This window comes from Fulmarus glacialis, unplaced genomic scaffold (genome assembly GCF_000690835.1).
Source record: "Fulmarus glacialis isolate BGI_N327 unplaced genomic scaffold, ASM69083v1 scaffold2954, whole genome shotgun sequence".
NCBI lineage: Eukaryota > Metazoa > Chordata > Aves > Procellariiformes > Procellariidae > Fulmarus > Fulmarus glacialis.
In genome coordinates this window covers 38,961-56,168 of record NW_009207322.1, presented here as the reverse complement: position 1 = coordinate 56,168, position 17,208 = coordinate 38,961, and the positions used below count along the sequence as shown (strand labels likewise).

The 17,208-nt window shown below is 37.3% G+C and overlaps 1 protein-coding gene across 1 annotated transcript in view; it reads right to left on the bottom strand.

Annotated features, from left to right (window-relative positions):
• The window catches only part of VWA8 (von Willebrand factor A domain containing 8), a gene marked incomplete at its 5' end in the record, with an annotated part of 103,790 nt that overhangs the window by 47,813 nt on the left and 38,769 nt on the right, over window positions 1-17,208 (bottom strand). The window contains 7 exons of the mRNA XM_009576042.1: window positions 716-797; window positions 6,950-7,151; window positions 8,892-9,046; window positions 11,135-11,244; window positions 11,887-12,012; window positions 12,112-12,176; window positions 12,656-12,772. Coding sequence (XP_009574337.1) covers window positions 716-797; window positions 6,950-7,151; window positions 8,892-9,046; window positions 11,135-11,244; window positions 11,887-12,012; window positions 12,112-12,176; window positions 12,656-12,772 — 857 coding nt within the window. The remainder of the gene's footprint in view (window positions 1-715; window positions 798-6,949; window positions 7,152-8,891; window positions 9,047-11,134; window positions 11,245-11,886; window positions 12,013-12,111; window positions 12,177-12,655; window positions 12,773-17,208) is intronic.

Genomic DNA, 17,208 nt, shown 5'->3' with positions numbered 1-17,208 from the left:
GCGAAGTTGAGAGACTGCTATTTAAAACAAAAACCTTTATTATTATTGCAGTGGAAAATGATAATTTGTAACCAAAATATATGTTTATATCATAAAATATTTGCAAATATGCTCTACAATGATAAGAGATAGATGTTAAAACCATACAGAAGCCACATAGTCTGGCTATTTTAATGTATCATATAAGACACTTGTGTATCATGCACAATACTTGTGAGGGAATGTATATTTTCCAAAGGGAGAACCAAAACATAGAGAAGCTCAAGTTATTTTCAAGGTGAACTTTATATTGGACCAGAACTTGATTCCTGGTTTCCTAACACCTAGAACTGGATCATTCTGCCTATCTTTGTTAGACCGTAAAGATAGAGAAAAAGGAAAAGAAAACAAGCATAGTAAAACAAAATGAAAGAGGGTAGAGGATGACGTGGGTGAAGAGGGGGAAAGAGCAAAGGGAATGAAAATCAGAAGATAAAGCTACCTTTCATATTTACTAATTAATTGCTACATTTTCATTGGTATCACCTAGTAAACAGCTAAAAAATGTTGACAAAAATATGCTACAACAGTTGCAGAATTCTACATACTAAGTATGAATTATTCTTACTTTCCACATCAGAAGAAATATTTGCTTATCCTGAAGTAATAATACACACTAAATTCTCTCTGCCTTTCTTGTAAGACAGAGGCTGCTCTAATCAATAAAATCAGTTACCTAGGAATAGCAATGTATTTGATTTTCTTTGACTTAAGATCTGTTACTTCCAAGTATCCAGCAGCTTGTGGAGGAGTGACATCTGAAAATAAACAAACATGTTATTTTCCTGCTGCATGATTAACTGGTTATTGCATTTGCATTTAGTAGATTAAATTTAAACATTTCATTATACAGTACCTGTCAGAAAATGATAAGCTTTCACATTCAACACAGGAGTGTAACTTGCAAATACAGAATTGTTTTACTATTGTGATAGTGAGCAACCAGACAGGCACAATTATAAAAGAACAATGCATTTGTATAGCAAATGTCAACATCACACACAAATACAGCCCTACGCACAAAAGCACTGCTCAGGCATTAATGCAATCCCTAACTCACTGCTTTTATCTGCCACTGAAGATAATGTCAGCTGTATATCTGACTTTAAAAGCATACTGAGGAACATTTCAAAACATTGTGCTTATGATTCTCATTTGAAAGTTTCTCAATAATATTAACCTAAATGCTGTTGCCTTAAATTGAACCACTCTTTTTGCAGGTAGATTCTCAGTATGCAAAGATTTTATAACTTCATAGTAAATAGCCCTATACTATCAGGCATTTAATATTCTGTTTATAGACAGTTTAATGAATACAGCTAATGCTAATACTATGGTCTCTCCTTCAGAAATAAATTGGGGGGTGGGGTGGGGGTGGGGGGTGCGCCTACATTGGCTTTTGCCCATATATGAGTACACTCTGCCCGGGCTCAGAAGTGGCTTCCAGTTAGGAGCTGGCTTTCATCTGTCTGGAATAAATTGAGGAACTTAAGTTTTTCAGAAAAGAAACCAGAAGACTGAATTACACTGCACAGTATGGGTACAAAATACCATTGTCTCAAGATGAAAGCAAGTCTAGATTTCCTTCTGAAACAACGTATATTTCACCTCCTTGAAATGAAGGAGAGCCTGATGTTACCTGCAGAAGCATTGATGCTTGCATACAGCACACACAGAAAAAACCAGTAAGATCAGCAGTATAAGGGGATCGAACATTCAAATGAGTATAAAGAATAACCCACAGCAGCACTTTATGCATATCTACTGTATCTACATATCTGTAGTATGCATATCTACAGTAGCATATCTGTTGACTTTACTCATCTTCATAAAAATGGAAATATCAAACACAGTGCAAATAGGAAAAAAAAGTCTGGAAAAATGCAGGTTTGTAGCCACAGAGCACTTTTTGTTTTGCCTAGATTTTGTTACTGTTTTAAAATGTGCTCTCTCTTTCGGTAGTCACGGAGAGTAAGATACACATTAAAAATTCTGATGAAGATCTGGAACATAGAGCTGATACTGAACGGGTAGGGGTAGAACTGTGGGATAAGAATTAAAAATTAAGTTAATAAATTAGAGAGAGAACACAAACCAACCAAATTAAATTATAAAAAGACAAAGGATAGCAGAGTAGGAAGCCGAAGAAAATGCAATCAAAATGTTTAAATGCAACACAGGAACAACTGGCCAGGCCCCAGAACTGCAGTCCAGAATCTTACGATGAAACATGAACATCAGACCTAAGTAAGTGCAGTTTGTTCCTCTTTTGCTGAAGCCCAATGGAGAGGAATAGCTATGCGCAGCTTTAGACTTCAAACTTAAAGGAAAACATAGACACCTGAGATAGTCCTCGGGGTGACAAAGAGGTTAGAACAGATGGGCTGTAAGGACAAATTAAGGAACTAACTTTTTTTTTTTTTGTCTCAAAAGGGACTTTTTTTTTTAAAAACACGTATCCTATAGTATCAAAAAGATCACTATAAAGAGACCAATATTATCTTGACTGTGTGGAGGTGACATGAAGTATTCAGTTTTGTTTACAGCAAAAAAAGCTGGATACTAGGAAAAACTTTTCTTATACAAGGAGAGTGAAGCATTGCAATAGGCCAATTGTCCAACAAACATCACTTAAGAAGAGTCTAAACATGTGTCATCCTGTCCCTATATAAATAGGTGGACCAGATGACGTGTTGAGGTTATTCCTGTGTGTGTTACACTACATGTTGTTCCAGTTACTGTCACACTAATAGAGATACACACTCAGTAATAGACTGTTATTTTATATTCATATATAGAAAGTGCTGAGAATCCAAGTAAATATTTGCTCTCAAGTAGCCCTCATTTCTATAGCCTTGTTTTCAGAATAAACATTAATACTTATTTGCTGGATTCTGCCATGATCTCTTGTCTGAGTTTACATTTTGTGGCCATACATCTATTCGGCAGTCTTTGGGGAAATTATTACTTGTTATAGTTTCTTTTCAAACATAACTATTACCCTGGTTTACAGTTCCAATAAAACATAAAGGAAATTATTTCTTCGCTTGTTGTTCCTGGAACAGTTTTGATAATACATATTGGAGTATGCTAGAGTTTGGCTGAGTACTTTGAATTATTAATAGAAATAGAAGGCTGCGTGCCAGAACTGACCAGTTGTCCAAGAAGATGAGAAAGAAAGCCTGATAGATATGCAAACTGAAGCAAAAACATAAAACAACTTCTCAAAGGCAACATAAGACATTAGTGCAAGAACTTCAAGGGACTGCCACATACTTGATTTTATGTAATAGGATGCCTTTGCTTCACTATAACATCTCCCAGGAAAGGATACAAACACTTATGAACGAAGCCTTATACAACTTTTGTAGGTAAGTAACTATAGGTTTCCAATGCAGAAACAACAGTGCAGACGAATCACCAAACGTCCAAAGGCCCCCATGAATTATGCAGTACAATCCGGAATAAGCAACACGGAATCTCCAAGGGACCAAGACTGTTAAGCAGCTACTGGTAGCAGTTAAATGTGCATTCAATTAAATATTCTGTCAATTAGTGAGATTGAGAGGCAAACTCCAGAAGAAACAACAGCCCAGCACAGAGGGTTGCAAATAATGGATCTCAAATGGGCACAGTAAGGACTAGTACCTTATAATCTCACCTGCGAAGCAAGTACATGAATGCATGTCTCTTTTCTTCTGTCTTCCCTTTTTCACTTGGAAAGACTTTGGATTCATGCCGTAACAATGGCAATACTAGGTCCCTCTAATCTAGTATCCTGTCTCCAAGAGTAGTTAGATGCTTAAAAAGTGTAAGAATGGACAAGCATACATGGTATTTTCCTCAAGTCACCAACCAGTTCCAACCCAGGGGCTTAAGCTGAATGTGGTATCTATGTTTTTATGTCTATGCATTTAGTAACTTTCCACAAGTTTGTCCAGTTTTCCTTTGGATCCATGTTTCAACATTCACAACATCCTTTGGGAAGTAGTTTCACAGGTTGGTTCGCTGCTCTGTGAAGAACCACCTCTTTTTGTTTGTTTTGATGAAGTTCCTACTGGCTTCATTAGCTGCCCCCTAACTCTGGTACCGAGTGTAAAATTGTTGCTTTTTCCATGTCCCCATGCCATACATGTTCTTGTAGAATTCCACCATATGCCCCTTTCCTGATCTTGTCGCCACATGCAGAAATTTGGCCGATGTAATCTTGCTCATGCTTGTTGTCCTTTCCTGAACTTACCTCAATTCAGCCTTCTCACATCTTGAGACGGAGGACCAAAACTACACAGTGTTAAAGACACGTGGATTTACACAACAGCACAAAAATGTTCTCTGTTTTTTCTCTGTTTCTTCCTTAGTAATTCTTCACATTTGATTTGCTTTTTTGATGGCTACCGAGCTTTGAACTGATATTTTAATGAAACTATCTATCATAACACCAAAACCATGCTCCTGAGATCTACTGATCAGCCCCACCATTTTAGATGTAGAACTAGGACTCTTCCTTTCTTCCTTCATGTACATCATATTTATCTATAATGAATTTCATCTGCCATTTCCATTGCAGTCAGCATCGTAGTCCTTCTGTAATCCTTCATGGTGAATCCTTTCTACCATGAACAATAACCAGTATCATCAGCAAACACTGTCACCTCACTGTTCATTCATTTTTCCATTTTTTATGACCATGCTGAGTAGCACAGGTCTCTGTAGGACTCCACTCATAGCTCCTCCTCTACTAGAAAAACTGACCATTAACTGATAAATGGAAACGTCTGAAGTCCTGAAAAAAAGCTATGGAATAGAAAACCTAGAGTCTTGCTCAGGTCCAATTTAATTGTACCAGTAAGGTCATATTAAACATGATTCAGTTGAGATCAATTTTGGTAATTCATAAATTAAAACATCATTTAGAAAAGAAAAATCAATTATAATGATCTTCAAGAAGGCCTTAAATCTTTCAACTGAAATGGCCATAAAGCACTGTACAAACTATACCTCATAAAATTTTATATAAATTTAAAGCTATCAATCACTATTCATTAATATATTTCACCATAGTTGAGGAAAAAAGAGAAGCTAGTATCTTGTTCAGCTATAACAACAGATACGAATTAAATTGTTCGGTCAGAAACAAGCCAGTTCTCAGATAATTTGCTCAGGTCAGTGGTATCCAGGATTCATGAAGAATGTCCCGTGGTTTTTAATTATATTAACCTAGCATTATAAAGTGTTACATACAATAGCAACTTAAAAGACTTTTAGAAATAACTGTCAAGATCTCAATTTTAGGTATAATTTGGAAGCACTGTATCCCTCCCTCACTCCCAAATTAATAAACTAATTTCAACAAAAGCTCAGAAAATTTACCTTCTGAATTTTTATACCATCCACTTCAGAGTCAGATTTTTTTTTTTTTTTACCGTGAAGGCCTAAAAAAAATGACCCAGTCTGACCCTTCAGCAGTTAATAAAGTATGAGAAGATTACAGCCTGAAGCGGTATAATGAGTTCCAAGATCGCCATGCTAACTCTATGTTTTATTAAGTTTAATCTTTTTAAAAGCTAACCTTTTCTTTACAAATGTAGGTAACTTCAATTTTGTACCCTGTTTACATCCTTGACTTTGCTTCTTTAGTCAAGTAAATGTTTTATCCTTTTAGTAATAAATAAAAGGATTTCTCTATACAGGGAAGTTAATCTGCGTTAAATGAGGGCAGACATATTAGATAATTTATTTTGTAAAAGGGATTTAATTTGGAATAAAGCATTTATTCTGGGACAGAGAGTTCACATACAGAACAAATCAGGAATAGCTTCCTGTGCTGATGAATTAAAAAAATCTGCCATTCTACCATATATAAATATTTTGGGGGTTTTCTCTTTTGACAGCGACCTTTCCTTGGAGATTTCTAGAGGTAATTAATGCAAAACTCACAAATGCTGTTATTTAGCACTAATTGGTATATTTTTAGTTATTGGATGAAGAAGCTAAAGATACAAAGATAACAGAAAGCTTGGCACAAAAAAGTCTGAAGGTCTGTAGTCTATACCTGCTTTATTAGTGTACAAGTGGAGGTCGGTTTTGCTGTATGTGAACATTGCTCATGCAACATTCTCTTGGACAAGAGAAGAACTAAAAAGCCTGGGTCTTTTCAGTTTGGAGAGAAGGCAGATGTGACTGAAGTTTACAAAGTCATGAAGGTGATGGTTAAGGTGAAGGCAGAACTGTTATTCACCCACCCTGCAATGCTAGAATGAGGGGCACTTGATAAACCTGGTAGGAGATCAGTTGATCACAGAGAGTAGTGAACTTGTGAGCTTGCTTGGAGACACACGAGTTCAAAGAGGGACCCGACAAACTTGTGGACAACAGGTCCATAAAAGGAGATTTCGAGGCTGAGGCAGGGATGTCCCCTGCGACATCCCTAGCAAAACAACTGCAGTTGTTGAGAAAGTATGAAGGGAAAGACAGAGAAGTGGCCAGGTTCACATGCATTCCCAAAATAACCTCTCCTATTGGCGCTGCTGGAGACAGAATACTGAGCTAGACGGACAACAGATTTGTCTTAACACTGTGTGTCTGTGTGGCACTGAGCAGAGGTTGAAGGCCAATTGCTGAACTGGAATGATCATATTCCTGTAGTTGGTTCCCAGCGTGGACAGAGGGAGATCCCATCTACTGGGATATTCATGTTGAAGGTAGCCTGTTAACTCCTCAGAAGTATAATTCAGCATGTTAATAAGATCCAAATTCATTTTAAAAATGAGTGCAACTACTCTCATTCCTCCTCAAATGCTTGCTTTGTGATTCTTTAAAAATATTTTGGAAAAATTCATGAGTGATTGCAGTTTACAAAACAAAACCAAGCGTGTACAGTTGTTGCAGCGAAAGTATATGAACCTCTTACCTTTTGGATAAATGTCTTTCAAAGGCACATCTCCAGGTGCTAAAATTCTGACTATTTGATTAGAAGCCAATAAAGTTACACAATTGGTTTGTTTTGCAGCTCCTGTTTTCCTCCGGGCTCCATAATAAAATGGATCAGAAGGAGAAGCACGTTTGCGACTCAGAGACGAGTTTCTTTTCCAGCTGTACACTTCACTAGGAGACTGCAAGAGAGAATGAGTCTACTGAACAAAACATTACTATTATTGAGCCTAAGAAAAATGTTTCCTGATAAGTTCCACTTCTTATCTAATTTCAAATCAAATGTAGCTACTGTGGTTATCTCTCGTGTCACCACATGACAAGGAAAAGACCTAGATTATTTTGTCATTAAAAACTCCTATAGGAGTGAAAAACAGCAGACCACCTACACAAGTTTTAGGAATTGAGACTCTTTGAAGAGCTGAAGTTGAATCAACATTTTTTTTCATGTTGAACCAGAAAGCATTGAAATAACTTAATCTGGAATCAAACTACGTAGCAAACTGCTACCATAATCTAAGTTTCCACTAACGTAGATAAATGCAAACAGATATTTCAGTAATGAATTCAAAGTTAGGCATTAAGGCTGGGATTTGGCTCCAGGTTCAGAGACATAAATGTAGGTGTCCACATGTGAGCCAGGTGCTTCATCTCCTGCTAGTCAGTAGAGCCTAGAGAATAAATCATCTCATCTTGAATAAGGCCTTTACGTTTGGTCAGCTGAACATTGCTACTATGAATAAGAGCTTAAATACCTTGTTCATACTAAACACCTACACCACTAACACTAAATATTGAATCTGAAGTTTTGTCCCACCACCCTCACATTCACCTTCAGCATTCCCTCTTTGACACTCACATGGACATTTAAAACCATGTACAAGGAAAGACAGGGCCTCAGTCTAAATCAGGGAGAGCAAAATGCTTCATCACCAGTGTTGGTATTGAAGTGTGTAGCATCTTTAGTCCTCTAGACTACCTCCCTTTTCCAGCAATAAACTCACATCTATCATAAATAATATGAAAAGCTAGTATAATCAATCTGGTAATATAAATCCAAATCAAGTAAAACTCAAAAGCTAATTGCAAAGACAGGGAATGTCTTATTGACAAAAACATATTTTTGAATAATTTTAGATTTTAGAGTATTTTCTTCAATCATTTGGCTTTCCCAAAATTCATGTCTGTTAAGAGTTAAACTTTCTAATTTGCCGCAATTTATTAAGCAAACATGACAGAATTATTTATTCCATAAGCACCACTCTTTTTATGTATCACTAGTTAGTAAATATAAATAAATCCAAAGAATTAAACGTACTGCTTTTATTTTCCCTGTGTTTATCTCCACTCCTTGCAACAGCCTTAGTCATTACACTGTTAAGTTTCACTGTCCTTTCTGGTCCTTTTCTAATTGTGTCACAGGAGTGAGCACAATTACATGCAGTATTTACACTTAACTACATTATTAAACAGTGAAGGGGCTGTATAGTTTTGCTACCATTTTCTGTATCTTTTTTCTTTTTCTTAAATCTAGAGTCTTGCTAGCTGCTGCACACTGAGCAAAAAGTTCACACTGACCAGTCCAAAATGATACTGATATCCTCTTTCTCAGTGGTTGTATCTAATTAAAAATCTATAAAAACACATGATTTAGAAAATATTCCTCTAGCCAGCACTATTCAGAACTTACCTACAATGAATATTGTCTGTGCTGGACATTATGTTGTCCAATTTCTTCTTATTTCAAACTCCGCTGAAATCCCTCTAGATTAGACTACTCTACCAAATGGTGTACACTACATGAATTCGTCATTTACTGTCATTCCCTTCTTTTTCCATATCATTTGGTAAACAGGTACTTAACTGGTTACAGATTAAATGAGATCATATTACTTCATTGTATAATAATGCTGAGTATTTACCAAGAGGTCTGGGAAACCAATAACAATAGTAGCATAATTATGTTCATCTGAGAAAATCCTGTTGGGGGAGCTGATCTTTTGTCCCACAGCTGCACTGAGGTTTTCTGAAGATAGCTGGTCACTTGAAACTGCATGCGGCACACACAGTTCTGATGCTAAACAGGGAAATTAAACAAAATGAAAGTCATTAAATCCAGATGTGCAATAGGAAACATTATTAACTGTAAGAGTGCTGAGCACTGATCATTGCTATTACTTTGAGCATAAAATTACTAAAAAGCAGAAGATTCGATTATATTATACTGTAACACAGAAAAGAAGTCAGTAAATAATGTTATTTTTGTAAAGTTAAGTACTTAAAATCAGGAAATACTAGCTTTGTAGTTGCTTATACCACTTAATTTTGCCCTCTACTGTGCCAATGAGGCAGGAAGCCTATGGAATAGAACAGCATGTGATCTCATTGAAGACTGTTATAATGCAAATGCACAAAAAGGCAAAATGTAGATTTGCACAGGTAATTGTCAATGTGACATTTCTTGGCAGCTGTCTTGCTGTCTTTGCAATTTAAATGATGTTATTTGTAACACATTTCTGGTAAATAATGGTCTAGGTTTTTTTTTCTTTAAGCTAAGGAAAACTAAATTTTATTCCATGCAACTGCAACAGCCCTTTACCTTGCCTCAAATTATCAACACAGTCAGAACCCGCTATCTTTAGTTCTGCAGCATACACTGTTTCCACTTCAATGGGCAGACTATCTCGTTTACCTGGCAGCAGGAGAAAATCTTTCCTCCCTCAAAGGATGAATGGGCTACTGGTTTGGGTCAGTGGCAAACCCACACTGGTCTACCTTTTCTTAGTTCTCCTGCCACAGGTTCTGCCTCAAAGAATGAGAACAGGCTGAAGATGTTACATTCAGGGTTTGCTGGATGATTTGGAAAAAAGTGGAGAGGGGATATGATAACTTTTTAGATTGGGAGAGAAAAAATAAGATAACAAAGGATAAAAATAGCACAAAAAGCATGCAGCAATAAACTGTCCACAAATACTTGGAGACTGGAAATTATAGTAACATTTCTACCCATCTGAGGAATGATACTCTATAATGGTTTCTAAATAAGGTAGTAAGAGGAAGGAAACTACTGTGCTCTGATGGAGCTTGATAAGTTGATAGAGTAAACTGTACAAGAGATAAAAAGGATCCTAGATATTTAAGCTGTGGTTAGAGTCTTTGGTATCCAATTTGTTGCTGTTTGTGTAAAATAAGCCATATTTGTTATTTGTCAATAACATTTGCTTGTATCATGTTTACACTGTGTTAATCTCATTCTTCATACTTATGCTAGCCACAAGGACCAGGACAAAACTTTTTCCCTCTTTAACAGATATAAAGTGGTTTCTCTGTTTTTTTCGTCTGTCTCTCTGAGACACACTGGAGATAGGCAAAAGCCTATAAACTGTTAAGTGGGATGCACATGTACTTCCAGTGTTATTAAACCAGGTAGACTAAAGATTTTGTGCACCGTGATCAAATGCTCAGGGTTGAAAATGACATCAGCTCTGAAGACAGGCAGATCTTACTAGGCAGAATGATGACCATTGGAGATTTCTGCCTTCTTTTGTAGCTAAAACATGCCTCAATGCCTAGCACCATCTGGGAATTTTACGGAACAAATTCTCCCGATCTTTTAACACCGGTGTGATGGCCTTAATGGCCTCCTGCACACTATCTGCACAACTTTAGAAACTGTGACTTCTATTCTGTTTTAACAGTAGGTCTTTTGTATTTTTGTAAGTGCTGCAAAATGACTTCTAGCTCATCTGAGTGTGTGTAACAGACCTGCAACAGCGTACAGACTGGACTCATCAACATATTTGGTCCCTTCTATTCTTACGTTCTAATTCCTGCCTAGCCGTCTTTTTTCCTTTTCCATTCTGTATGCTTGTATGTTTCCTGAAAGTCCATGACTGAGGGTCTTAAACACTATAATGAAAAAAAGATGCTTTATTCAAACAACCTGAAGTTTGAGCATGGAATTTGCCATGCTTTGTGAAAAGTTATTATTAACCAAACATGATAAGGGGAGGACAAAAAGAGAATCAGAGAGAAGGTTACCCAGACCTTTAAAGTAAAAGAGCCTTGTTTGTGCAGCTGCAAACACAGAAACGATTAAAAAAAAAAAAAAATTAAAAAAAAAAAAAAAAAAAAAAAAAGAACAAGCCAAGCTTGCATTCAATACCCGTTGTTAAGCCAAATCCCATGTCAGCTGGCTCTTCTGTCAATGCATACAGCTGGCAAACCTCACTGTCTTCAGCTTCCATATGGGCACGCTTGGTTAAAAGAAATTTCCTGTAAAGGACACACATTTATAATAATTCCTGATTAAGCTTGTAACTCTAAACAAGGACTTTTATCTTCTGAAATAGCAAAAACATTCTACATTTATATAAACAAGGTTATCAACACCTTTTGCTAAAACTAAATATGATTTACCAAACATCTGTGAGATAGGAAAGGGTAAGCCAGCAAGTGGCAGATTTGTCTTCTGGTAACTATTTACACACTTTTATTTGCTGTGCATTTATAAAAATAAGACAGCAGAGTAATATTTCTTTCACATGACCATGAAAGTAAAGCAAGCAGGCACTAACTCTGGATGATGTGGGTGTATTTCCAAAGCTAGGTCCGCCAACATTCTCATTTCTAAAGATCAATACCATCTCAGTAAAAACAGTATTAACATGCATACAAATTAAAGCTAGTCTAGATTTTCAGAGGCATGAATTTAGGCAGGCATATCCTGTTCATTTCCTACTCTAAAAGCCTGCCTGCACTTTCACCAGATCAAATCTGCATCTTAAACATCAACTGTTTAAGTCTAGCCAGTCTCACAAACTGAAAAAATAACTCTGAGACCAGGCATGAAACTCCGGAACATAAACAAGACACAAACAAGAAATAATGCCATCAAGAAAACTAGGCTTAACTAACTGATTTGTTTCATTTTCCACCAAGAGCCACCGGTCTTCAGCCACCAGGAAAACAGATTTCAGATTGATCGGAAGCGAGATGGTATGAGTTTGACCCTCTAATACATCCAGTACAATAAGGTGGTTTCTGTAAAATTGGAAGCCAAGAAAAGAATAATCAGATAGGGATGTACATGAGGAGATCTGTTATAAATCCATATAATACAAGGATATAATTTACTCTCACCCTGCTTCTTTGTAGAACACCAGCCAGTTTTTGTGTGAAAACTCTCGGCACATTTTGTAGTTGCTCTGTATAAAAATACGTCATACAGCAATTAGTGTTTGTTAGATTCGTCTCAGTGAGCTTCCCTGACTCCCCTGAAAGTGTACTACATTTTTCCTTTATTTAGAATAATCCACGGCATTAATTACCTCTCAAAATGCTATCTAGCCTGCCTCGTCCCAAGTCATTTAATTGCGTCATAATTGAGTTCATTATTTTGGACATAACCCCTTGTATTGTCCGTTATTCCCAGTTCTAGCTCCAAAGAGGGATATTTTAAAGATACATATCCTCAGACAATACAACTTATTTATATTTTTCATATCATTATTCCATAACAATGCTATTTTATGTGTAAGGCATTTAAACATACATAAGAGTAAACAATTAAGTGCTTGGGCCATTACAACAGAAAGATGAACGATTCTGGGGCAGTTTTTCCAATATTGAGCTTTGATTTAAAAAAAAAACCCTTAGTATAATAGAGGCAAGCGCTATTCCTCACCATCTCTTCTTTGCTGCTCCACCAAGATGTTCTCTTAGGAGTCTCTTGAGCATCCGGTAAGAGCAAAAGTCGGCGAAGGGCACCATTGTTTGTATCCAGCAACAACACAACATTGCTCTGTAAATGAAAAGCAGATCCGTGTACATCTCAAGCCCATTTAAGAGACTACAACACATCTATCTGAAGCACTTTGGCAACTTTAGCAACTTAGGACATTCTGAAAAGATGATCTAGATTTTGCTGGAAAACGTAGGCTGAATCTTCTTGGCTCACGGAGAAATTTAATTGTAGCGGTTAAGTACACGCAAAAAGGGCTGGAATGATATTGCAGTTTTTCCATAATGTCTTATCTACACATCTCACATTCACTTCTGCATAAGCTCTAGGAACTAGACTAGTATGGCTTACATGTCCAAGCTGTAGTCAGCTACGGGTGAGAGACGTACCAGTTTTGTTCAGTTTTTATGTTTTCTTAGCATTCCTCTTAAAGTACCCATTACTTAAGTTACACTGAAGGTGAAAAACTGGTGAGAGAAAAAATGGCTTAGTACTTTCTCCCCAAGTTCATACTTTTGATACCGTGGAGCTTATTAAATATCCCAGTGCGTGACAATCCTTCTGTGACCTGCACGCTCAGACAGCTTACAGTGTCAGAGGTAGGACAACTGTTGGAGGACAGCAGGATGGCTCAAGAGATGGAGATCAGAAGCAGACAAGATACTGATACTGCAAGTGTCCTCCACATATCACATGTGAAAATATGGTATGCTAAATTTTGAACTTCTTCAGATTTCTCAGTTTGTTACTCAATGCCCCAGGATCCACACAAAGTAAAAAGCTCAGTACAAAGCTGCTCCTAATGTGTTTAACTAAGAATTCAAGAGAACAATCATTCAGGGCCAACCTTAACCACATCAAATGAAATTTGAAAGGTACAAAAGAACAAGTTAATTAAGCGTTGGGTTGAATTTTTTGTTTGCCATTCAAGGAAACATTAGGTTCTGCAAGGACATTAAGTTCTGCAAGGACTTACTAAAAGTAAACTGTCTACGTACAACATCAGCAATAATGCACGATAGACGTTAAGAGAGTAAAACACAAATTCCCACAAATTCTCCTAAATAAAACAAATACAAACAATCTGAGTCACAACAGTTTTGTTCTTTTTGGGTACACTTCATACTTTCACTAAGATTATTTAATAATGACAGTCATTTGAAGCTAAATATGGTAAAGCATTTAAAATATTACCATGTTATTTGGAGCATTTGGGAATTTCAGCTAGAGTTCAATACTTCTAAAAAAAGAAGTTTGCTTATGTATTACAAACCAAAATTATGGAAATGTGGTTCAGGAGAAAAAATCGGGCATTTGCTTTGGATTTTGGTTTTCTGCCATATTTTATTCATACAATTCTGCAACAGCACTGCTGTACCAAAGCAATGCATTAGCCTTCCACGTGAGATAAAGAACACATACAAATCAATTACATTCTTCCACTTAGCGTTAAATTTATGAGAGCAGTTGGAAATATAAAAAGCCTCTCTACTCCACCCCTTTTGATGTTAATGGTTTCCTTCTGTGCTAAGTGACTGATGTATATTCTGTCTGTGTTTAAGAATAGATTTTTGCGTCACTTGCGAACACATCCAAGAGCAGCTTTGGCAACTCTTCAAATGGGCTGGGAAAAGACATTGGTGTGCAATTCTGCTGTGTTTGTTCTTGACTGGGAGAAAAGTAACCTTTGGGTGACCTCCCGACCCCGATGTCTGGAATTCCAAACTCTGGACAGATGCAATAACCAATCTTGTGAAGTGGCGTGCCTTTATTTTTAGTTACTGCAAAGTTTCCCTTTCCTTACTGCTGTTTTTATTTTAGCCAGCATTTTCCTCTTAAAAGTCCTTAAACTAAACAGGGCTGTGATTTCACTTTACTTGTACGGGAAGTTGCTCCTTACAGTCTCGCAGACAGAGAGGAGAGCTAGGGGAAGGAATACACTCCAATTTCAGAGTGGGACAGCACAGATAATTCAGTTTAACCCTCTTGTATTTTTCTCCCTGTACTCTCAGTTTTGTTCTCTTCTGCCCTCGATGCTCATGTCCCAAGCAAGCAATATCACGAACACAGACTCTTCTTAGCTGTGAGCTTCAGATGAGGCTGATTCTTAGCTTGGCAGGGTAACCCCTCTATACCGCTCCTTGCCTCCTGTCCCACGAGCACCTTTCCTCTTAGTGCCACTCAAGGATCCCTGGAGTGATATACACATAAGAGTCCTGATGCTGTAAATACTAGGCACAGCTACAGACATATCATATTGTTCATTAGGTTCAAGTGAAAAAAGTCTGTGCAAGAATTTATGGTTTGGGTCTCAAACCTCCATGCCTTCAGTGGTAGGGAAATGTATGCAAGCAGGTTACTGGTGTTCTAATTAATGCAAGTGGTGTCTTTCAGATGATTTGGGAGACTTGATTGTACTAGAGATTCCAGTAAACTGAGGACAGCAAGTAGAGATATAAGCTTTGTGCTTATAGAAAAGGAAAGTCTTCACTTTTTCTATAGACGGTGCACACCTTGCTATATAAGCACACCTTTTCTTTTCTATAAGGTATGCTTATAGAAAAGGAAAGTCTTATATAATATCCAAAAAAAGAAGAGAATTTAATAATGTCAACTAGTTTTTGAAGAAAATACACCCTTCCTCCTGAAAACATACATCAGAATATTATGGGGACTAGAGATTTCAGATGTTACTACTAGCATGTTGCATATGCAGGTCCCCACTTGTGTTTCAGGCTAGATCACAAACTGTTAAAAAAAGTCTTCTTTTAAAGGATGTTTGCCATCTTCTACGTGTAACGAGCGAGGTGGATCTCTCTGTCAGCTTCTGTGCCATAGGCTCCCTCACTCCCTTGCTGTCTGAGAGCTTTGACAAAGAGCTCCAGCAGCACGTGGGACAGGGAAAAGCACTTCCCTCCCTCCCTCCCTACCCCACTTCCTGACCGAGAAAGATAAAAGCAGAGTTAAAGGATGCTGGCTGGACACTGCCTGGGCAAAGCTTGTTGTGCTCCCTGAGGTAGACTGTAGGTTACTCTGTCCATCCAGTTGTAGCCTTTCAACAGAGCAAAGTGCTTGTAAGAAAAACCGGAAGTGTGCAGTTAATTTATATACAAATCAATTCTCCATGTGCATTTTCCTCCTATAATCCGATATAAAATCAGGCATAAAGTTATCAAAATTCTCTTCAGTCTGTATTTGCTCTCCTTCTGAGTGGTAAAAGCAACAGGTGCAGAAAGAAAAGTGAAATAGGTGGGCACGAAGCTTTATAAGAAATAGGGGTACGCCCTGAAGTACTCGTGAGAAGGACAGGGCAGAGGCATTGCTGCTTTGAAAAGATGAATGCAATTCCCATCTTACAAGGAAATGACTTGAGATTTCTGAAGAGTCTTTTCAAAGTCTATCAGCTTAGTCTGAAAAAAAGAGTCAAAACAGGCTGCGCTCACCGAGACCAATGGCCACCGTGAGGAACAGAATCATCTACTCTTTCTTCCAAGAAGATGTGAAGGTGGCTTAGAAGCAGATAAATCTCTGATTTGTGCTATTAAATTAAATCCCCAAAGAGTTTAGTTTTAGTAAAATTTTATTTAAAAGGACAGGAAGAATGGTGATTTTTCATTTTATTTCACTGGAGGGCTCTATTGAATCCAGATGGATGTCATCTGGGAAATAAATCACACAAGCTTATTTGAAGAGCCACAATATCATCATCTCATCCTTTCCAATAAGGTTATCATCTGTTTAAAATTGTTCTTTTTTATAACTTAGTCAGAAACATTCATCTCCAAAGACCTTTATTAAAACAAAAAAAATTGGGAAAAATCTTTAGCTTTCGGTATTGTCTAATCAATGGATTATATTATTTATGAAATATCAGCTGTCAAGTGGGCTTTTTTAATTTAATAAACGCAACTTCTAATTTCTACGAATACTGTTAATATTTCTCGGTCTTTTTGCAAGTACACATAAGCGAACCTCTAAAGCATCACATACATTATTTACATTACTTGTTTTTCTTGAAGATCTGTTTGATGCACCCTTAGCACAAGTAGCTAATCCTTGGAGCCTTGCTCAAAATACAGATGTGTCACTGATCTACTTGTCTTAACATGTGAATGCTGCAAATTCTGAGCCTATGGCTGCCAGTGACCATAGTACACCTGAAGGTAGGCATCTTGACTATATGTCAAGGCTCCTTCTGTAGCCAGTGGAAAGAGAGAGGCAGCTCCAGAGGGCAATTCACCATGCTCTACCTTAGCTGGGATGAACTGCTCTTGCAGATCACCTTTATCCTCCCAACAGATACAGAAGGTACGTGGATGATTCGGTTAGACTATATGCTTACCTGCTAACATCAATAATAACGGATTTAATTTCATATACAGCAATATCCACCTCATTTCACAGGTGCACAAAGAAAGCACGTGATTTTTCCTTGGCTCCACTGCAGGAAAAGTTGGGAATAAAACCTAAGCTCTATGTGGAAAAATTAAACTACT